The sequence below is a fragment of the Nicotiana tabacum genome, chromosome 5 (genome assembly GCF_000715075.1).
Source record: "Nicotiana tabacum cultivar K326 chromosome 5, ASM71507v2, whole genome shotgun sequence".
Classification (NCBI taxonomy): domain Eukaryota; kingdom Viridiplantae; phylum Streptophyta; class Magnoliopsida; order Solanales; family Solanaceae; genus Nicotiana; species Nicotiana tabacum.
Genome location: NC_134084.1, coordinates 46,461,426 through 46,484,553, shown reverse-complemented (window position 1 = coordinate 46,484,553; position 23,128 = coordinate 46,461,426). Strand labels below are relative to the sequence as shown.

General features: G+C 38.5%; 2 protein-coding genes across 5 annotated transcripts; one reads left to right on the top strand and one right to left on the bottom strand.

The window, feature by feature from the left end:
• Positions 1–446: 446 nt before the first annotated feature.
• Positions 447–16,529, top strand: LOC107780582 (serine/threonine-protein kinase BSK2). The gene is made up of 10 exons (XM_016601132.2): positions 447–864; positions 1,085–1,290; positions 1,508–1,643; positions 3,192–3,325; positions 4,209–4,314; positions 5,272–5,357; positions 6,137–6,325; positions 6,411–6,569; positions 6,868–6,981; positions 15,780–16,529. Exons 1-10 carry the CDS (start codon positions 780–782, stop codon positions 16,029–16,031), a joined length of 1,467 nt encoding a protein of 488 aa, XP_016456618.2. The 5' UTR covers positions 447–779; the 3' UTR covers positions 16,032–16,529.
• Positions 16,530–17,316: 787 nt separating this feature from the next.
• On the bottom strand, positions 17,317–22,684 carry LOC142181145 (uncharacterized). Of its 4 annotated transcripts, none has more exons than XR_012709491.1 (4): positions 22,491–22,631; positions 18,549–18,645; positions 17,935–17,994; positions 17,317–17,850 (listed from the first exon to the last, which is right to left on the bottom strand). XR_012709491.1 is itself a non-coding variant. In XM_075253522.1 (4 exons), the coding sequence occupies exons 1-4, from the start codon at positions 22,629–22,631 to the stop codon at positions 17,720–17,722; spliced, it is 417 nt and encodes a 138-aa protein (XP_075109623.1). In that variant the 5' UTR covers positions 22,632–22,684; the 3' UTR covers positions 17,317–17,719. The 4 variants fall into 4 exon arrangements, 2 of the variants coding, with proteins under 2 accessions (XP_075109623.1, XP_075109624.1); XM_075253522.1 differs by having other exon boundaries at positions 17,317–17,843; positions 17,940–17,994; positions 22,491–22,684; XM_075253523.1 differs by having other exon boundaries at positions 17,940–17,994; positions 22,491–22,681.
• Between the last annotated feature and the right edge of the window lie 444 nt (positions 22,685–23,128).

Sequence of the window (23,128 nt, the reverse complement as noted above, 5' to 3'; positions counted from 1 at the left end):
TGCGTTTTTTGCAGAAGAATAGAAGTTTTAGTCGTTTTTGATTTGTGAAAACAGAAAACAAAGCATCTACAATCAGAATACAAATAATCTACAATTTATCTACAAAATATCTACAAACTGGGTACATATTTGGACTCGACATGCTTCCCCTAAAATGTATGTTTCACATTTTAGATACATATTTTTATCCAAAAAAGTACTAAATCATCCATTTTTTTCTTACTAACACGCATATGCAATATTGTTACGTTTGACGTAAGTGTTGACAGCCTAGAACAACTTGTATATTTTTAATTCTTTCAGTTGAATTCCAAGTAATTAAATATTTTAAAAAGAAGAGATCGAATCCATTAAAACCAGATAACTAATTAAGAAATTCCCAATATTAACGCGCCTAAATAAGGACGTCTACGATTACAAAGATTGCTTATTGCCTTGCAGCAGCTCTGCATGAAAAAGCAACACACTGAAGTCTGAACACTGAGCACTGTTGCAAATCGTAATTCTCTCTCTAATTCTTCTCTCTTTTCACGTGCTCATCATCGACTTATCATGTGACTCAACCCACTTTCTCGGCCCTGCTTTTTCCTCTTCCCTTTTCCTGTTCTCACCTTTCTAACTCACTTCACCAATCATTAGCTCTAGCTACTTTTCCCCCGCTTTGCTGTCGCTCATCACCTATCCATTCATCCCAAGTTTGCCTTTCATATTCCAGCACCCATAGCTATATATAGCGAGGGATTTTAGTGAGTGTTAGTTGTCTATGCAAGCAGATATAAATGGGCTGTTTCCAGTCCAAAACTGTCAATGTTAAGTCCACCATCGAAGAACCTCCTAAAGAGGACGACTCCAAAACAGATCTTGGTATCATTTTATATCTCTCTATTTCTACTCAATGTATTTCATTTGTCCGTGGGATTTAAGTTATTTACAATGTAGTCAGTGAAATTTGCGCGAGGTTACTTACAATTTATTCTAAGTTATCAATCAATGCTTTTAAATTGAGTTAACTACATTTTTATGTGTAAATAATTTCTTACACAGTCGGTATATAGAACTTAAACTCATTCTGTTGTTGATGAAGCTAATGGGGATCAAGTGCCAGCGTTCAAGGAATTTGCTCTTGCGGATCTCCGAGCTGCAACGAATGGGTTTAGCAGTGAATTGATAGTTTCTGAAAGTGGTGAGAAAGCACCCAATATTGTCTACAGAGGGAAGCTTCGGAGCAACCGGCTTGTTGCCATTAAGCGCTTCTCAAAGCAGTCATGGCCTGATCCTCATCAGTTTGTGGTGAACTGCTTACTCTTTTATAGTTAAAGATTAGAATTTTTTTAAAGACTTCTGTATTTTAGTAGTAGTTGTTGTTGTTTGCTTACTTGTGACTTATTGTTAGACCTCAAAATTGCAATGTCAGCTTTGCTGTTCCATCAGCTCCTAGATGGATTTATGCTGTTTAGTTTAAAAATATTGGTCTTCCTAGAAAATCTAATTCCCACTGGCATCGCAGGCAGAGGCTGCTGGAGTGGGCAAAGTCAGACATAAGAGATTGGTCAATCTAATTGGTTGCTGTGCTGAGGGAGATGAAAGACTTTTGGTGGCAGAGTACATGCCTAATGATACACTCTCAAAGCATCTCTTTCACTGTATGGTTTTGCCTATTGCATTTTTTAAACATACAGTATATGGTTGAATAGCGAGGGATCACATTTTCTACGTAGTTATAGTCTTCCAATTACCATGTGTTTCCTTCTATCCCTTGATAGATGTTCCATAACTAACATAATTGTGCTGTTCCACTCCTTAAAGCTCAAGAGATCGTGCCATTCATAGTTGACCTTCCCTTGGCATTTCACTGACATTGAAAAGTGCAATGGTTTAGCTGAAACTTCCCATTGAACACCGTATTATGCTTTTACATAATTCTCTGTTGATGATGGAAGCTAAATGCGTGCTAATTCCGCCTACTCAAGTATATGCTGCATCAGCTGTTTGAATTTTGAAGTGAAGCATATCCCTTTCAAAACTTTAATTACTTGCTCACGAATTATATGTCATACTAAGACACGAGATCAGAGGGTAGAGATTTGAAGCATCTGCTTTGGCTTTGGAGATCAATCATATCAAGTTGATTAGAGGCCAGCGGAATTCTTAGTCGAATTCATTCTTATACTAGGCAACAAATGCTTAGCGTAGCTGTTCCGCTTGGGTCAGTGATTCTCTAAGCCATGTTTAACCAAAGCATGATTATCTCCTGACCAATTTGTTGAACACGTTAGATACATGTTGAAAATTGCTAGGTTATTGTTATTTAATGTGAACGGGATGATATGTAGCTGATTAAAAATGGTAATCCCTGTAACCAAAGGATTTGTCATTAGGAAATTACTTAATTAGTATAAGGTAGCACTAATTCATCCCTTACCTTTTCAAAAGAAAAAAAAAATCATCACTGAAATATTTTGTACGCTATACTTGCGCCCGCGCCCTCCCCACCCCACTCGTGGGATTATACTAGGTATGTTGTTATTGTTGTTGTACTTGCGCCCACACCGTAACACACAATCTGCTGGTGGCGCTTGGGATCTCCTCTGTGGTGTGGCTTCTTGGTTTAGGTCACACAATCATACCAAGTTGCCCGGTAATGCTGGTTTATTCACAGCACTCATAGAAAGCAACCAAACCTCATACAGACGGGACAGTTGCTGAAATAATACACGGTGTTGATTTTCTTCTCTTGAGCTTTGATGGTAATGCATAGCTTCTCATAATTACTCTCATACTCTGCAAGAAATAGTTAGAGAAAAGTCAGTTGCGAACATGTGCACTCCTATTCTGTTGTTGCTTCTATCACGATAGTGAATCATGCGATTTCTGAGCTTGGGTGTAAAGTTTCTCCAATGTTATAATAAAGCTGGCCAGATCTTGCATCTTTGTTCCTGGATAGATGCATAAGTCAAGGTTCAGAGAAGGATAAGAGTTCAAGAAAATGTGTAAAAGAATGCGTAAAGACTATTTCTTGTTCTTGAATCCTTTTATACGCGTCTAATCACCCATTTATGATGTACATAGCTTTATATACGGGACACCAATGCTATATTCATCAAGAACGACCATTTATGCGTAACTACACTACAACTAGCATTTCAGGTTTCTCTATGATCGTTGCATGAGTTTTGGCTCTTGTGTTGCAGGGGAAAAACAGCCCTTGCCTTGGGAGATGCGAGTCAGAGTTGCATACCATATTGCACAGGTTCTGGATCATTGCAATGCTGAGAACAGAAAAATATATCATGATTTGAATGCTTACAGAGTTCTTTTTGATGAGGTATTCAAACTTTAAATATTGGAGTTCTATAATCATTTTCTAGTTCTTTTAATTGGATTGGATGGATAGTATCATTTTCTGTATATAAGTGAAATAGATGTAGATTCACCCCCCCCCCCCCCAAAAAAAATAGGATATTATAACGATATCAACTTTAGAAACAAATATTCCCTCGTTCTTGTTTTATATGGGGTGTTTATTTTGACAAGGATTCCAAATTTATTCTGATTATAAATTTGGTAGTGGAAGAATATAATACTATGATGGTTGAAGAAGTAGCTTGATAAGGAAAAAATACATCAAAGTTAAAAATTTAAATAGTTGGATGAATTTGAAATTTTGAATTCTTCATAGTTGTAAAAGTTGTAAAAATATTGTAAACATAATGCCGACAAATATGAAAGAGTGCTTTGTGAATAGGAGTTATAGCAACTATGACTTGTCATTGGTTATTCTTAAAGCTTAAAGTGACATCATTTCTTCAATAAATCAAATTATGACCATGAATTTAGCATAGAAGCTGGGAACTTAAATTGATGAAACTGGAGGATATCTTTCTAAATTCATCATCTTTTGGTTGCTTGAGAACTTCATACTGAAAAACTATGCCGAGTATGGTAGTGTGTCGTAATAATTAAATGATAATTGATCCATAGGGATATGTTATTTAACATATTCTCGTACCTTGTGACTTTCCAATTGCTTTGTTTGCAAGACTAATTTTTCTTACATATCACTCGTTTCCTATCTCTCTCTCCCACATACATACACTTATCTAAACAAACATTTTGTCACCTAACTCTTGCAGTTCTGCAAGTTTCACTAAGTCTTGTGGTTTTGAGCGGCTTGTTCTTGAATTTGCTTAATTTGATTCATATTGCAGGATGGTGACCCTCGATTATCTAGCTTTGGCCTTATGAAAAACAGTAGAGATGGAAAGAGTTATAGCACTAATCTGGCCTATACACCTCCTGAGTTTATGCGTACAGGTGCGTGCCTTTTCCTTGCAGACCACCTTCCATTAGTTACCTGCGTGAAGTAGGTGACAAAATGTTTGTTAAAACTCAAAAGTAGGATTCCGATATTTCCTTGCAGTTGTACTGTAATGATAATGTCATCGCCTAATCCTTACTCTAAACTCTAAACTCTAAACTGCCAATCATTACAAAGTCAGGAGACTCAAGGTGCCAAGTACTTCTTTTGCTTGGTTTACTTTCCTTTTGTAGCTGTGGTTACTTCATCTACCTAACTTGGCAAGCACATCTAGATTATGAGTATTATCACCACGGAGATAGGGTAAAAATGAAGACCCTTTTATAATTACCTTGGATTAACCGTGTTTGGCTGCTGCCATCATAGTATTACTGCGTCCGCAGTTGTAAAGTTGTGTCTGCCTCAAATTCCTTCATAGACAAAGGAGAGTCTAATATCAAGGTCTTTCGAGTACCTGTCAAGTATTTGAAGGGTTCATCATGTTAAGCTATTTTTTAAAAATATTTTTGTTGCAGAGTAGAGCTTTTCGTGCTTGGAACTAGCTATGATTTGTGAAAATGACATACACAGAGTTCTTGAATACCTACCAAAAGTAAATTTTTTTAAGAAAATGTCCTTTCACAATCAAGTAAGAAAATACATATTCTTGGGGATCTGTTTGATAATATAATTGGTTTTTGAAGTTTGAGACTTTGACAATGATTACATGCATGGAGTCCTTGTTCTTTGCTACTTTCTAGGAATATACTTACCACTGCCTTGTGCTTTTTAAGCTCACATAATAACTGGTTCTATTCTTGTGCACAATCAGCTGCTGTATTTTGTATTTTAATTTTTTATATTTAATTATGGATGTTGAAATTAAGCTGTTTTATTTACCGTAGTTGAAATGTGAAATCCTCAAGTTTCAGAAAATTGGCACCGTGCTCAGTACCAAATCTTGTTATTTTTAGGCAGGGTCATTGCGGAGAGTGTAATATACAGCTATGGGACTGTTCTGCTGGACCTTTTGAGTGGAAAACATATTCCTCCAAGCCATGTAATGGATTTTAGCATGCACGTCTCTTTTATGATTGCTGCACCAGTTGGTTAAATTTGTTTTCAGTTTATGTTAGTTGTATTCAAAATTTCATGATGTATGTCAAAAATGGATTTAATGCCTTTCCAATTTATCAATATGGGGTTCTTTGACAAAGCTGTTAAGTGAAGATGTAGGCCACTGTACTGAATTTTAAGTACCAAAATTTCAGGAGTCTGCTGTATAGATCATACACTAAATGTAAAACGTATTAAAAGCTAGTGTTACAATCATTTATTGAATTTTAAGGACCGAAATATCAAGTGTAGACAGTCTAGAGCTTACCACCAAATGTAAAATGAGTTAAAGTTATAAGCACCATCAGTGTAAGAAATTTTTCACACCATCCACCTTTACCTGTTGTAGCAGGTAACATTGTCTTATTCAAGATAACTAATCCCACATTTTGAGGCTTACCTTTAGATATCCTTTGCGTAACCTGATAATGTAAAAAAAAAAATTACAGTTACAGTGTATATAACTTGCGCTCATGAAAAAAATATGAATTTTTCCTTTATAATCAACATGGAGTTGTAACGATAATGAGTGATATCATAATAAGCAAGCTGGTCATTCTTCTCAATAGCTTAAAAGGTTCACTATCATATTGAACAAATTCACCAATTCAATAGGCAAAGATCCTTAGTAAATATATTGTTAGTATGTTTGTTATACTTAGTTAGGGATTGTGCTATTAAATCTCTAACTGGTGGCCTACCATGTAATTCTTCTTCTTCCAGGCATTAGATTTGATAAGGGGAAAGAATATGTTGTTACTAATGGATTCATCCTTGGAAGGACAATATGCCGATGAAGATGCTACTGCATTGGTTGAGCTTGCTTCGACGTGCCTCCAGTACGAGGCTAAAGATCGGCCTGATTTCAAGTTCATTCTTAATGCTGTATTACCTCTCCAGAAGCAAGGGGAGGTAGATTAGAAAATTTTGATCCTGATGGAACCGTTCCTATTTATGATGAATTGACCAGATTACTTATTCACATTTTATATCCTAGGTTGTATCATATGTTTTAATGGGTCTAAGAAAAGCTCCAGTAGTGCTTCCAACCATGCTTTCTCCTCTTGGAAAGGCTTGTGCAAGAATGGACCTTACCGCTGTTTATGATATGTTGCTTAAGACAGGTTATAAAGATGAAGAGGGTGCCGAAAATGAGGTGAGTTAATTCCTTAGCATACTACCACATATTGGGTGTAAAGGGAAATCAGAAATCGACAAACTAGATGGCGAGAGATGATAATTAGGGACATAATCCAAATAAAAGGTCTGCTTATCCTTTATTACATTGGGTATGCTTCTTTTTATACATGGTTTTCTTTTCTTTCCTCAGTTTAGCCTCTTTGTTTTGGAGAAGTTCTCAAGCTTAGCCGTTATATGGAAGTACACATTTTATTCTCTCTCTGTAGCAGGAGATCTGATTTTCTGGTTCTTTGTTTATGTGATATTTCATGAAGCTCTCATTCCAAGAGTGGACACAGCAAGTTCAAGATATGTTAAACACCAAGAAATTTGGTGATATTGCTTTCAGGGATAAGGACTTTAAGAGTGCAATTGATTGTTATTCGAAGGTACTCTCTTTTATTCTGACTAACTTAAAGAAAATCTATGTTTCTTTTTTGCTTCCAGATTCGTTTGATATTCCGTGAAGCTCAAACTGCATTCTGATATACCTTTCTGTATTTTGTAATTTCTGGTTACCTATTCTATGGACTGTAATACAAGTATTGGGTATGAATTCATTCCATCAAAATTATCATTTATCATACAATTGAAAGGCTGAAAAAAGAAACGCGACCAAGTTCTGGTTCTCATTTAACAGTAACTGGTGTTCAAGTTGTTATATTGGGATAACTAGTTGTAGTGCAAATGCATAAGAATACTCCATATGGTGAATAGTTATGAGAATTATCCATATCCTTTCCCAGCTTGTTACTCCATGCTTTGCCCTTGTATTCCTCACTGAAACCAGAACTATTTGCTCATTGACTACTGTAGAGGAACCTTGTCAGTGAAATTAGTGTACTTCCAGTTATTTAAGTGAACAGGTTTTTTATCGATATTTTTTCCTGGTGCAAAATGTGTATGCTAGATATGTCCAAAGAGAGAGAGGAACCGGTTAGAGTTTTCCTGCCTTTAGAGGTCGAACTTGTGTAAAGTAAGAAGTTGTTAAACAGTAATAGGCTGTTCCTGTTCACGCTAAACTATCATTGCCTTCTCATTGTATTTTGATACTTTAGGCTATGTGTAGTTCAATTTTTCATTAGATGTTCTTCATGAGAACTGGACTAAACTTGTATCACCTCTACATCTTGATATTTTGCTTGTTTAACTGCTACTGTTTAAACATGCTCGTAGTTTTACTTTATGATGAAAGAAATGACATACCATGTTTCCTGCTTTTTCAACTTGAACTTTTTAATCACTTAGAATAAACAAGATTAAAAATGATCACATTCAGCCGAAGGTGTAAGTAGCGCATATAGTGGAAAAACTGAGAGAAGGTTACTAGAGATGGTTTGATCATATCCTACATGTTCTACATAGAACTCCAGATGCATCACTTTGTGGGTGTGAGACCATGGTAATTGAAGGTATTAAAAGTGGACAAGGTAGACCTAAAATCACATGGAACGATGATATCTTGAAAAAACTATAATCTCATGGAATCCATGCAGAGTTGGAAAAACTAGAGCATAATGAATGAAAAAAGAAGATCTATGTTGGGATTGAGATTTGTATGCTAAGTAGAAAATATAGAGAACTTTTAAAGTTAGAAAATCTAAGTTGTTTAATATGGGATTGAGACGGTCTCAATGGACCAACATGGATAGCGAGGATTTATTGGGATTGAGGTGTAGTAGTTGTTGTTGGTTTCCAAAATTAAAAAATTCAAAGGAAGATGTTAAAGCCTAAATCGAAGTAATAACTAAAATATCTAATACCCCTTCTGTTCCATGTTATGTGGCACATTTCCTTTTTAGTCTGTTAACAATAGAATGACACCTCTCTATATTTTGGAAACAATTTGACTTTAAACTTCTCATTTTACCTTTAATGACAAGCTTTTATAGTATAAAAATGTCCATGGTATGTTTAAGACCACAAGTTCCAAAGGTATTCCTTTCTTTATTAGACTCTTCGTGAAACACTGCCATATAGAAATGAAACAGGAGTAATAGTAGTGCTCCAGGAATCCAGGTTCCAAATTTGAATATCATGGACACTGGTGCGCTCAATATAACTACTGACGGAAAAGGTTGACAAGATATTCAGGCTTTCTACTTAAAATGAATAACGGAAGAGATACAGTAGCAAATATGCTCCCAGGCACGCTCTCCGAGATTCTTCTCTCTCTTCTTCTTCCTAAGACTCCACCACCCCCATCAAGAGCCATACTTCCCGTGACCAAACCCCAGTGAAGACCGTCGGCATCTGAGTTCTCACGCGCGGTCAACGCGTTGGATTTTCCAGCGAGATTTAGCCACGCGCCGGCGCGTGTGGCATTTTCCGGTGACTTTTTCAAACTAGCCTCTTCTTGAGGCTTTTTCGAGCCTTTCCGTCTCAGTTTTACCAAAATCCGACGACTTTTTCTTTTTCACCCCAGATTCCGGCGACTTTTTATGTTGTTCGGTACCAGAAAATTTCTTCCCTTCATATATTCTGTTTTTCACCCACTGTGACTACTGATTTTTCTAACCTTTGAGGTTTTTTCGGCCAGATCTCACCTTTCTTTTTTGGGACAGCCGCATCTAGAATATGATGGATTCTACAGAAAGAAACTCCTACTTCTCTCTAGAATCTAGAAAATTGGAAAACATGTCTTTCATCAAAGTTGACTCTTGGCCATCACTAGAACTTGGGGAAAGATGCCATCGAAAGCTTAACGTAGGGCAGGAGCCGCACTTCTCGCTATTTGAGGAGCACACTCTCAGGCGTAAGGGATTCGTGAAATCTTGTCTGATTAGGTCTTTCTTCAAATGGGTTGGTTCTCCAGAGGCTGTTAGGAACTGGGCAGCGGAGGCATGGAACGACAAGGACGGACTGAAAATATCGCAACTGGGGGACACAATATCTCTTTTGTTTTGTCGACGAATCTCAAGTTTCAGAAATTCTTGTAAGAGGAAACAGGTGGTTCGATGGGAACTTCTTAAAGCTAGACATATGGGTGGAGCACGATGGGTGTCTAGACCCTCGTTTCACCGGCGAATCATTGGTGGTCAACATGGTGGGTCTCCCGATGCATCTTTGGTGTCTTGACTTATTCAAGAAGATTGGGGAAATGTGTGGGGGTTTTATTGATGTCTCTTGCAGCTTACACGATCTCTCGCGAGTGAGGATTGTGGTGAGGAAAGGGGGCATAGGGTTTGGTTGAGCCCTGAATTTCGCCCTATCTTTATGCCTGAGATAGTGGCGGAAGAAAACGTAAGGTCAAATAGAAGGGAGGGGAGGGGAAATCAGTCTCTGAGGGTAGGGAGGGCTCACCGGATCAGTGGACTAAGCCAGAATCAGACGTTAGATCGAGAAGAGGCGGGAGGTTTGATTTTGGGAGAAGAAGACAAAATTTCAACAGGAGGAAAAGACGTGAATGAGTTAGTGATGCGGGCTGGAAAGGTAGAATAGGCCGGTCCTCTTCTAATTATCCTAGGGCCAGGCAAGATTTCAGCAAGTATAGGCCTGGGCCTCCTCACATAGGCCCAACAACTTTTCCCAATTCTATTAGAATTGATCCTAAGGGGCCTAGATTATTTCAAGTTGTGTTTGATAAGGCTCCTAAGCATATGAGAGCAGTCGTTCTTCCTTATTCTACCAATGGTGCGTCACACATTGGCATTTCTTCACCGAGCTCTAGTGACCTGCGCCCCTCTTCGATGGTCGCTGCTTCAGGGGCAGTACCGGCTATAGATGGTGCTGTTAGTCCACGGCCTCCCGCCTCTGAGGGACCCAGCTCCATTACCCCCTCATATGCTCCTTGGCTTAGTTGTGTTGAGGCTACACTTCAAGCTTCTTCTTCTGGGAAGATTGTTGAGCATGCCCCAACTGATGTTAGTGCCGGACCAGTATTTCCAGTTAAGATGCCGCCAAGGTTCCATGCTCTCCTCCTTCCTATACCCTACTGGTGTTTCTGGTCATTCTTATAGCAGCGGAGTGCTAATTTCAGAGGTTGATACCCCTCAAGAAAATGGTGAGATCCTTTCGGCACCTAAAGTTCCTATTGCTAGCTATGCTATGGTCTTGTATTCCTCCGGTAGGAGCAAGGAAAGGGTACATATAGAAGACGCCTGTCCAATTTCGTCACGGATTGGAGGAGGGGATATGTCTTTCTGGATGGAGGATAAACTATTAAACTTTGGAAAGTTTCTAGGTGTTTCTTTTGAAGGGAAGGAAGATAGGGTATTAGAACTGTTGAGGGAGATTGAGAAACAATCTTTTTATGATGGTGCAGGGAGGGAGTTGGGTTAAGGTGTTAAGCAAAATAATTTAGGGGATGTAGTGGTGTACCAGAGAAGGGGCCGGTTGTGTGACAGGGAGAAAGGGAGCTCAGTTAGGGGGGGGGGGGGTTGGGAGAACGAGGATATTGTTACTTATGGAAGTTAAGATTCTTTCATGGAATGTGAGGGGGATGAATGACCCAAACAAAAGGTCCATCATCAAAGTGGGAGTTAAAGAGTGGGGTGCTAACCTAGTTTGCTTTCAGGAGACAAAAATGGAAGTTTTGCCGGATGTGATTGTGAGGAGTGTCTGGGGAGGTAGTTGGGTAAAATTTGACTGGGTTCCAGCAGGAAGTGCTCAGGGCATTCTTCTAATGTGGGATGATAGAAGCTTAGAGGTAAAGGAGATTAAGAAGTGAGTTTTTTCTTTAGCAGCTCTTGTCAAAGATAGAATGAGTGGGGATTTGGGGGAGTGTACGGACCGGTAGGAGAAGGGTCCAAGGTGTTTTCTGGGAGGAACTGGCCAATATGATAGGGGAATGGGACATTCATGGGTTCTAAGGGAGACTATAACACTATTAGATTCCCGGAGGAGAGATTAGGGTATAGTCTGATTTCGAGGGCCATGGAGGAGTTTTCTGACTTCATCAATGATCACTTTCTCAATGATCTTCCTCTGTCAGGGGAAAGGTTTACTTGGGCCAGGGCAGAGGATTCCAACTCAAGATCTAGACTTGATAGATTTCTGATATCGCCCTCCTGGGATGAGCTGGTGCTGAATGTGCTGCAGATTCCTTTACTTAGGCTGACTTCGGATCATTTGCCTATCTTGCTAGATGGATGCAGAAGGAGGGGGGTCCGTGCTCCCTTCCGATTCGAGAACATGTGGTTGAAGGTGCCATGTTTTGGTGACAAGGTGAACGAATGGTGGACAAGCTACGGAGTATCAGGGACACCTTCATTCCGTCTTTCGAAGAAACTTAAATTGCTCAAGGGAGATATTATTAGGTGGAATAAAGAGGTTTTTGGGAGGGTAGATGTTAAAATGAGGGAGCTTATACATGAATTGGGGAACTAGAGAGAGGGGAAGGGGCGAGGGAGTTAGATGAATCTGAGAAAGAGAGATTGGGGGAGGTTAACAGGGAAATAGTCGAGTTAGCAATAGCTCAGGAGATTAGTTGGCGGCAAAAATCGAGGGCGCTATGATTAAAGGAGGGGGATTCGAATACCAAATTTTTCCACAGGGTGGCGGTTGCAAATCGAAGGAGAAACTTCATAGAGTCCTTAGTTGTGGATGGGGTGAGGATTGCAGGAGAGATGGAGGTAAAAGGGGCGATAGTGGGGTTTTATGAGAACTTATACAAAGAGGAAGTTAGTTGGATGCCGACTTTGGGGGGAATAGAGTTCAACCACATAGGGGAGGGAGACAGTGAGTGGCTAGAAAGGGCTTTCGAGGAAAAGGAGGTGCACGAGGCTATGTCGAGTTGTGCTGGTGATAAGGCCCCTGGCTCTGATGGTTTCTCCTTGGCCTTCTTCCAGCTTTGTTGGGACACCATCAAAGGGGAGTTGATGGAAGCCATTGAATACTTCTATGTGAATGGTGTTTTCTAGAGAAGTATCAATGCTTCTTTTATTACTATTGTGCCTAAAAAAGAAGGTGCATCTTGTATTAGAGACTACAAGTCTATTAGTCTCGTGGGGAACATTTACAAGACTATTTCTAAAGTGCTTTTCAACAGACTCAAGAAGGTTCTTGACGTGTCTGTTTCGTTCTCCCAGAATGCGTTTGTGAAAGGTAGGCAGATCTTGGATGCCGCTTTGATGGCAAATGAGCTTGTAGACTCCAGAAGAAAAAAATAGAGATCCCGACTTATTATGTAAGTTGGACCTTGAGAAGGCCTTCGACCATGTCAATTGGGAGTTCTTGGATTTCATTATGATGCGGATGGGGTTTGGGGCAAGACGGAGGGGATGAATCAAGTTCTGCATTTCCTCAGTCAGATTCTCTGTCCTGGTTAATGGTAGCATGTGTGGTTTCTTTGGCAGCTCCTGGGGTTTCAGGCAAGGAGACCCCTTATCCCCCATGGTATTCATTCTAGTGATGGATGCTTTGAGTAAAATGATGGATCGTGCGGCGGGCGGAGGCTTCTTGAGAGGATTCTCAGCTCCGATCGGGGTGCCCAGTGCCCAAAGAGTCTCTCATTTACTTATTGCGGATGACACCTTGGATTTTCGTGATGCCGATACGGATCAGTTGACATACCTGAAGCAGGTCCAGTAGTGGTTTCAGATAGTATCAGGTCTCAAAATCAACCTCGACAAGTGTGAGAGTTTGCCGGTGGGTGAGGTTGCTAACATTGATGCTTTGTCTTATGTTCTCAGATGTAAGGTGGGCTCCCTTCCCACTACTTACCTGGGTCTTCCATTGGGCATTTCGCATAAGGATACTACGGTTTGGAATCCAGTGATCGAAAGGGTTGAAAAAAGATTAGCAGACTGGCAGAAACAGTACTTGTCAAAAGGCAGAAAGGAAGTGCTTATTAAAAGCACTTTATCGAGTATGCCCACCTATTATTTGTCCCTGTTGCAAGCTTCTGTGAGCATCACAGAAAAACTGGAGCGGCTTCAAAGGAATTTTCTTTGGGATGCGGCCGATGGAACTAGAAAGTATCATCTAGTGAATTGGCAGGCAGTCACTTCCCCAAAGAAGTGGGGTGGACTTGGAGTAAAAGATCTTAGGGTATTCAACAGAACTTTGTTGGGGAAATGAGTTGTGGAGATTCGGGGTAGAAGAGCATGCTCTATGGAGGAGAGGTCATAGTAGAAACGTACGATTCCACGGGAGGGGGTTGGAGGACCAAGGCAATCACAACACCTTTCGGGTGTGGCATGTGGAGGAGCATCATGAAGAATTGGGAATCCTTCAGTGGCAACATCACTTCAGGGTGGGCGATGGAAGGAGAATCAGCTTTTGGAATCATAGGTGGTGTGCAGAGGATACTCTGAGGGTCTCCTTCTCCCACATCTTCAGAGTTTCAAACCAGAAGGAATTGATGGTCTAACAGATTCATAAGGAGCATGAAGGGGGTAGTATGGGACCTCTCATTTAGAAGGAACATGCAAGATTGGGAGATTGCGGAGCTCCAAGATTTATTGACACTGCTATATGGGTAAGATAAACCCCAGTCATCTTGTGATTCTTGGAGATGGGGTTTGCATGACGATGGTTTGTTCACCATTAAGTCCTTTTACCAGAGTATGTTGGTGAGAGAGGAGGTCTCTTTTCCATACTCCTCGATCTGGATTCCTAAAGCGCCCACGAAGGTGTATTTTTTTGCATGGCTAGCGGCGATGGGAGTGATTTTGACTGCTAAGAATCTGCGAAAGAGAGGAATTACACTTGTTAGTTGGTGCTATATGTGTAAAAGCTCAGGGGAAGAAGTTGATCATCTTTTGTTGCATTGCCCTGTGTTCTCGGCTTTGTGGAGGGCGATCCTGAACCTTTTTGGTCTTCAATGGGTGATGCCAAGCACTGTAAAGGAAATGTTATATAGCTGGGCCGGTTTCCGTAGAAGAAGAAAGCAAAAGGCGGGGAGGTTCGCCCCGTTAGCTCTCATGTGGATAGTTTGGGGGGAGAGAAATAGGAGAGCTTTTGAGGGGATTGAGTCTCCTTTTTCACATCTTAAGAATAGTCTTTTATCTTTGATCGCTTTTTGGTGCACTCATATAGCCCCTACTTGTATAGAAGATTGGGCATCTTTTGTAGAGAATCATGTTCTGATGTAAATTCTCTACTTTTTGGTATACTTCCTGTATACAGGGAGTTCTCTCCCTTTTGATTAATACAATTTACCTTATCAAAAAAAAAAAAAAAAGAATAACAGAAGGAAATGCTCTATAATAGACAAGTAATTATTTCCAAACATGATGTGCTGAAAAGGAGCAAAACTTGTCCATACACTTAGCAAGTTAATCCTTTTTTACATGCTTAAATTGAAAATCTGCATCAGATGTTGTAAGATAGAGCAATAGCGAGGTGTATTTGGACAGAAAGAAGGAATCACAGATGCTTTGATGGCATATCAACTCCCAATTGCTCCCTGAAAGCAAAGTGTCTTAGGAATCTATATAGCTGGAGCAACCTTTCCCCTGTAAATGAGTTAATTCCCTTTCTAGATTTTATTAGCTCTGACTTTGGCTTGATTGCCAACCTTAGGTTTTTGATGTTTTTGGTTAGCTCCCTGACCAGAACTGTATTTTTTTGTAAATGGGGCTCTTTTGTACTGTTTTTGCATCTTCTTGATGCCAGTAATATAAAATCTTACTTCATCTCAAATAAAAAAAAATTGGTAATAGTCAGGTACTTCACTATTACATGCTTAAATTGGAAATCTGCACAACTGCAGGCAAACTAGTGCTTAGCACATCCAAAAGTCTTCTAGTAGTATGTTCTACAGATTTTTGCTACATTCTAGTATGTGGTAGAGATCTCAAAATCTTCATATGCTCAACACCTTTTAAGATTCCTGGGTAAAATGTACCAAATTTCTAGTACTAGAAAGCCCCTACTGTATCTCTTAAAACAAAATATCCAGTAATAGAAAGAAATGGGTCCCAATGGCGAGGAATGGGTATTATTTTTTTTTTTGATAAAGGAGAGGAACGGATATCCTCACGGATTCTTATAGTCGATTTCAACGTGGGATTGAGGCATGGTTGTATCATATTTTAGCATGAAATATGTTATATGTTATGTATATTTTACGCTTTGTTTCTCCTCTTCACGTCACACGACATAATTCTTCTCATGATTGACTAATGACTTCGGGGTCATTTTCCATGTTTATCAAATTCTATTCTCCATCTGGTTTATAACCTTTTGAGCCCTAACTTTGCCTGGATCAAAGCTGTGTTGTTTGACTCTTTTTTTCCCACAGTTAGTGTCTATGATGCCTGTTCCTTCTGGGACTGTTTTTGTGAGGAGAGCCCTCGCGTATTTGATGAATGGCCAGCCAGAACTTGCATTGAGGGATGCTATGCAGGCTCAGGTCTGCTTGCCCGAGTGGCCTACTGCATTCTATATGCAGGCTCTTGCCCTCTCCAAACTTGGAATGGAAATTGATGCACAAGACATGTTAAACGATGGAGCGTCCTTTGAAGCAAAGAAGCAGAACAGTTGGCGCAACTGACTGTCACACAAAAATATAATCCTGAATCTCTGATCCTACTTCCAAATCGGAGCCAATTGCTGGAAGGAGTCAATGTAGAAGGATTATTATGAACCACAATTTATATGGAGGTGGGGTTACATTTATTTCAACCTACCCTCTCCTGTAGCAAACATAGTACCATACTCAAATGTAAAAAAGCACTCATCCGGTGAAAAACCTTGGTAGTTTAGTTTCCAATGAATGCCAATTGTTAGTTTTTGGAACTCATTAAGGAAGAGTGCAATTCATTATGCTGTTCAGCTGTTCAATTCCTGCCGAGGTGTGTACATTCAAGGGTGCTGATTGAATATTGCATGTTGACCATGATTATGCGATAGAGGTTCTGTTTTCTTTAAGTATTTGAGGTAAAGTTAATATGATTCAGTGAGGTGCAACATTATTTGTAAACAGTTATTCGCGAAGTTATACTACATTGATATGCATTATATAAGGGAGTTTGCTCATTATGATCTAATATAATCTGTCTTGTGTCTGTTGTGTATAGAATGCAGTTGAGTTACTCATTCATAACATTGTTGTTCCCTCATCTAGCATATTACTAGTTAGCTCATCCAAGTTAGGATAAATAAGCATGGACTCCTTTTTATTTCTTCAGTGACCGCAGTTAACCGACCAATCTTGTTTACCTCAAATCATATTAAATTTTCTCTAGTCCTCCTACAGTAGAGCTGTCACATTTTGATTACATGTCTAATCTATATCGCATGAAGTAGGAGAAAGTTTGTGCAGAATTAACTTTTTATCCTCACCTTCCCTTCTGTTTTTACTTGCGCCTTACTCCAGCTTGGTCATTTGACTAATCAATTTTCAATGTATTCCGTTATCTGCTTTGAAAATGTCCCCTGAACTTGAACCATTTCGTAAATAAACCAAATCTACATCCACTGAATATGCTTTTCCCTTGTACTAATCGTTATCCTGCGAATGTATATGTTAAAAAGTAAATCTACATTTATTGACGAGGATGTTTGTTGTAATTGAGCTTTTGGAAAAATTCTGCTTCAATATTCTGGTTAAAGCCTTAAATCTTAGTTTGTTCCGTGGTATGGACCAAAGAACCAGATTAACAAAAAGAATTAACCTAAATAACCTCCCACACAACCGTTTAAACCTAAAATAGCTGGCAAATATATATAATAATATGGATATAACCATGTATAAGTAATCAGTACAAATACAACAGGCTATTTGTGTAAAGATAACAAGCATCGGCGTACAATTCTAGCCAGAAAAAGAAAATAATAGGTATCTTGTAACTTGATTTTTCATATATTGAGAATATTTCCAGCCAGACAGTTCACATAAATCATTACATAGACCTGAGACAGTGTTCCAAGAACACAGTTCCATATGGAACCATAAGCAGCTACTCCTCACTAGAAACCATCAGCATAACAGTAAACTCTAGTAGCAGGTTAACTACACCAATAATCATTTCACTTCTTTTTTGTTATTAATTACATTATGTAGCATTCTAGTTATGCAACTAAATAACCTCCAGTGCTGCACTAGGTGTAAGCCCACCTTGCTCTTGTGAGAAACATAATCCGCAATTTGGTTCAAACTGCAGCAAGAAAGTCCAATCGCTCATCTTCTAGAAGCAGATTGCTGGATTACTCGGCCCTATTTTGATGTCAGCTTGATCACTATATACCTTCTGGATCATCAGTTTCCCGTCTCATGAAATGGAATCCCATTATATATCGGTATTCACCTGTCCCAAGGCAACGAGAACAGTAGCCAAGCCCACTTCCACCACAAGTCTTGCACCTAGAAACTGTGGATTAGATTGTAGGATTCTCAATAACAGAGTAATAATATCATAGTTTTACAACTGGCAAGAAATTGATTAACTTGATACCTCACCATTTTGGCCATTCTCCGCCTGGAAGCACTTCTAGGTGCACAAAGTTAGTCCTCCCTGTATCAAGGGAATTGTATAGGAAGTTAACTTGTGAAAATTAATGGAGCACATATATTTTTGTGAAACTATTCGAAGGGGAAATAGTTGATTTTGTAGAAAATGTAAAGGAGAGAGAGCCACATGGAGATATCTAGGGTTACGCCAGAACAAATTGTCTACCAAGGAGTTACAGTATATTGCTATCCTCCTAATTTATCTTTTTCCTCTAAGGGTCCTCGCCCTTTTCCACTGTTTTACCAAATTCTAAACATTAAGTGAACCAAAAGAAGTACTATAAGCCTTCTTGCATCATTATCCTTTTCTTACTTTTATTTTTCCTTTATCTCTAGTACTCCAAACTAAATCAAGTTGGATCAAACCCAAACAAGACTTCAAGCACTAAATGACAAGAAAACCGTAGCTCAAAGGCAACGTTAATGCATTTTCATTTTTAATGTCTCAAGAAATTTTGCACCTGCTTTGATTGTGAGATTTAAATAGCATCAGATGTATGTCCCAGTGCAAACACATTTTCGTCTGCATGTGTGTGTGTTAGAGGGGGGGGGGTTTACCTCTGCCATGGCAATCGTAGCACTCCACTCTGCCATTCCCTCTACAGACAACACAAGGAGGATCTGGCTGCTTTCTTCTTTCTTTGCGAACATTAGACTGCAACAAAGATTTTGATCTAAGCCCAATTATTGAAGCTTAAGACATTGCTGACTTTAAAGTAAGTGTTTATTAAGCTTTTTGGGTCAATCAAACCAAACAGAGAACCAAATCTCTTCCAGACGAACTAAATAACTAACTCAATGTTCATATACTACAAAATAACTGTTAAAATGCTCGACCAAACTTCTGATACTAGAATGGAATTTAAATTAAACCAGCTTAAAACTACACGATATATAATTCTTTATCCAGCATCGATCCCGGGTTATCATTCCAAGATTTTCAATTTTCACTATAACACTTCAGAAAAGGGATCCGGTCCTGATTCTTAGAATTTTTAATGTTAATACAGCTTCAGAATAAGTTTGAAATACTCAAGAGGTGTCACCAATCTATTTCTGATGCAAAAGAAAATATACCAGCAAGCATATCATATTATAAACATATGATTTTTGAAGACCAATCAGTGGTTCAACTTTGTTTTTCTAAGCCAAATCTTAAGAGAGTCAAATCCTCAGAAGCATAATTAAATTTTGCTCCAAACTTCAAACAATAGCTTTCAGGTTTCTTCTTTCTCAATGATATTAAAAGCCATCACTTCGCTTAATCTGATAAAGTGATGTGAAGCTAGCGGTTATAGCTTCATCAGTGAACTCATGTGCATTAGAGAAGTTTGCGCTTCAAATGATGGTGAACAAAGTGATTCAACCAAAAAGAATCGATCCCTTCTTTAAATCTCAACTTTGAGGAATTGGATAATTATGGGCATTATTGTACATTGGATGTTGAAATTAGTTATTTTAATTGCAATTTTATTGAACTAAATTCATATACGTTTGATATATTCTTAATTTCCCAAAAATTTTGTGCTGCACTTCAAAGAGGCATGCGCTTTTCTTCTCTCTATACACTCGAGCTCCATGGACATTATCGCTTTTTTGCGCTTTTTGCTTTTAAAAACACTGGTCTTTCCTTAAATATAGTAGTTAGACCTTGATATAGGTTAGTTGATGATGCTAAGGCTGTATTGTGGTTCGGACCCAGGCCTAAACAGGCCAAACATGCCTGGGCTTAGGCGGGCCGGGCTGAGGCGGTCCCGGGCCTAACGGGCCAAATGAGTGGAACCGGCCCACTACAGTCCTAAGCCCACATGGTCCCGGGCTAAATGGGCCAGGCCCGCAGGCCTAAACGGGCCTAACGGGCTTTTTCGTTCCGGGCTATTTTTTTATTGTAAAATAGTCTCTAAGTCTGCTTCTACGGTTTGAATAAAAAAGTCAATTAAGAGCCATTTTAACCTTTTCAATTTCTACATTTAAAACTTTCATACCAACACCGACGATTAAATGGTAAATATGACAAATACATCTAACATGAAAAATATTACTAAATGCAAGATTTAGTGTAGTTGTAAGCAAGCCTATAGCATTAGTATTACTAGAAGCATTATCCATTGAAACCGACATAATTTTATCTCTAATGCAAAAATATCTACAAATATCTGCAACTGTGTTAGCAATAAACTTACCTGTGTGGCGTGAATTAATTATTCTATAAGCAATAATGCGTTTTTGCATTATCCACTCCTCATCTATCCAATGACTTGTAACAGTTAGATAATCACAATCATTACCACTTCTATCAATATCAGTAGTAATAGCAATGCGACAATCTATATGAGTAAATAAATAGCGCAAATGTTGTTCATATTCATGTTTATATTTATAAATATCTCTCTTTATGGTTGCGCGAGGCCATCCTTTATAAGTAGGATTAAAAACTCTTCTAATATAATGCACAAAATGAGGGTTAGAAGGAAAACTATAGGGTAAGCACATAACAGTAACCATTTTTGCCAATTCTTCACGATCTTTATTTGGATCATAATATAAAATGCCACCGGTAACAGTGTTAATTCCCGGTTGAACTAGATTTGAACCTGTACTAGGGTTAACTGTAGTATCTACATTTGTCCCCTCTTGCGCAACTTTCATTTGTAAATATCTAGCTTTATCTCTAGGGTGTTTCAATATGTGTCTAGTCAAACTACACGTACCGCTACGGTCTCCAGTAAATTTATGAACCAACAAAGACCCACAAGTTTTACACTTAGCCTTATTTTGTTCTCTTAATTGAGTAAAAAAGTGCCAAACAAGAGATGTTTCGAGCCGTTTAGAAGATTTTCTATTAAAAGTAAGGGTTACTACATGAGCATTTGAATTATTATCAGTTGGGTTATTAACAGGACTAGTAGGTGTATCATCTAAATCCGGTTGCGTTTCATCTAAATCATCATTTTCCTCATCATTTTCAAAGATAGTTTGATTAGGATAAAGAACATTCATAACTTCTTCATTTAATTGTTGACCTGGTGCAACATCGTGGTAAAATTGACTATCGAAAAATTGAAAACAAGGGTTATCACTATCAAGAATAACAGGTGGAGGAGGACGGGTAACGGGTCTGGGTCGGGGAGCCGGGGGAAGAGTAGTAGCTTGGCGACTAGATTCAACAAGTTTAGATTTTCCCTTACCCTTACCACCAAATATTTTTTTCAAAGAAAAGTCCATATTGATTATAATTATACTAAATAAAACAAACAAAACTATAATATTAAAACTTAAGAGTTGGAACGAGTTTACCAATTGACGAACAACTTCTTGAAAATTGAATATCGTTGAAGACTTGAATACTTCAATTCACCAACTTCACAATTTTTCACGAAATTGCAATAATAAAGTAAGCAATTATAGAAGAAAATTAGAGAGAGATTGATGAATTTGTGAGTAAAAATGAAAGAATGAGGGGGTATTTATAGTTGAGAATTGGGAAAAAGTGTAATTATAAAAAGCTTGGGGGCCAAATGGCTATTTTTTAAAGTCCCAAACGATTGGAAATTGAAGGCCAACGGCTAGATTTTAAAAATCTGACTGTTGGCCATTTTAAAAAAAAAAAAAAAAATTCTGTTGGGGCCCGTTTGGCCCGGTTGAATTTGGTCAGGACCGGCCCGCTATGGGCTTTTGCACCACTAAGATACCGGCCCGTTTGAACCGGCTCGTTTGGCCCGGGCTAGGCCCGGCCCACAATACACGCTTAGATGATGCCTAAGCATTATTTGGTACAGAACTTAATGTATTCTTTTCTTGTTCATTGGGAACTTCCTGAACCAAAAATACATAGAAAGAAAAAAGAAACCTTGATGCAATTTCTTTTCTTTGACTTTAATAAGCAAGTGACTCTGTGTCTTCTTTTTTCTCCCAGGATTATCATTCCGATCAATTTTCCAATCCTTTCTATGACACTTTTATTTTTCTGTAGTACTGTGCCTTTGTTACTGCTTAGTGTTATTACTTTGCTCTCTACTTTTTGGTTATTGCGTTACTGATGTTATCTTTATGGATTCCTTTGGTGTTACTGATACACTCTCTCATTTCTTCTTGTCTCGAGGGTCTACCAAAAACCCCACTTGTGGGATGTCACTGGGTTGTTGTTGTTATTTTTCAACCAATTGAGTTCCTTCAAGTAATTTGTTGCATGAAACCATGATGCACAAAGTCATGTTGGATATGTATTGGATAAACAATACAGAATTTGAAGTAACTCCAGGTCAACCATCAAGTGGAAATGAATCTTAAAACTTAGAGCATCAAACAATTTTAAGATTCTAATGCTAAATACAGCTATAAAATTTATTCCCGTATGTCAGCCATTCAATTTCTGGAACTAAAAAAAAATATACAAACAAGTATTACACCCTCCGGCCCAAGATAAAAAATTGGTCAGCACGAGAAAAAAAGAAATTAAAGATAAAAAGACAGAAAAAGGCAAATAGAGATTTAACTTGCCTCAGTTCTGACGACCCAAGATGACTTTGAAACGGAAAGGAGCGGAGGCAGCTTTGGATTTGAAGGGTGGCTGCCGTTACTTGAATTTGGGGCTTCCCCTCCAATGGGGTTAATGAAACAAGTCAATCTTATCACTCCCATATTCTGAGACAAATGTTCCAGATTCTGTTCAAGTGATTCAGTATAAGGAATGAAATGAAATTAGATTATTCAGTTGACACCTTGAGGTTTCAAAATATGGCATTTACTCCCCATCTTATTTGAGAAGTGTAGTAAGTTAGTTAGGGGAGTACCATAGGATATTTAGAGCTTGTTTAGATGCCCTTTTTAACTCATGAAAGTGTTTGGCAACTAAAAAAAGAGCTTAAAAAAAGTTAAAATCTGCTTAAAAAAAGTCAAAACCAACAAGTTGGATAAACTCAACTTTTTAAAATTGGCTTAAAAGCCATATTGTTTTGACTAAGGATATTACATTCTAATCCCTTATAATTTTTCTTAATCCCGAAATTTTCCCTAAGTCATCAGACAGTTCGGTTCGGTATTTTCGGTGTTTACTTTCTTAAAATGCAATACCGTACCTGATTATATTTGGTATGCCATAAACTATAATAGACTTAATTAAAGTACACACACATATA

Coding starts and splice junctions, on each gene's coding strand:
- LOC107780582 (XM_016601132.2), top strand. CDS start 780: ATGGGCTGTTTCCAGTCCAAAACTGTCAATGTTAAGTCCACCATCGAA. Junction 3,326..4,208: donor ACAGAGTTCTTTTTGATGAG/GTATTCAAACTT, acceptor TTCATATTGCAG/GATGGTGACCCTCGATTATC. Junction 5,358..6,136: donor AACATATTCCTCCAAGCCAT/GTAATGGATTTT, acceptor TTCTTCTTCCAG/GCATTAGATTTGATAAGGGG.
- LOC142181145 (XM_075253522.1), bottom strand. CDS start 22,631: ATGGGAGTGATAAGATTGACTTGTTTCATTAACCCCATTGGAGGGGAA. Junction 17,995..18,548: donor CTACGATTGCCATGGCAGAG/GTAAACCCCCCC, acceptor CCCTTGATACAG/GGAGGACTAACTTTGTGCAC. Junction 17,844..17,939: donor GGCGGAGAATGGCCAAAATG/GTGAGGTATCAA, acceptor CACAGTTTCTAG/GTGCAAGACTTGTGGTGGAA.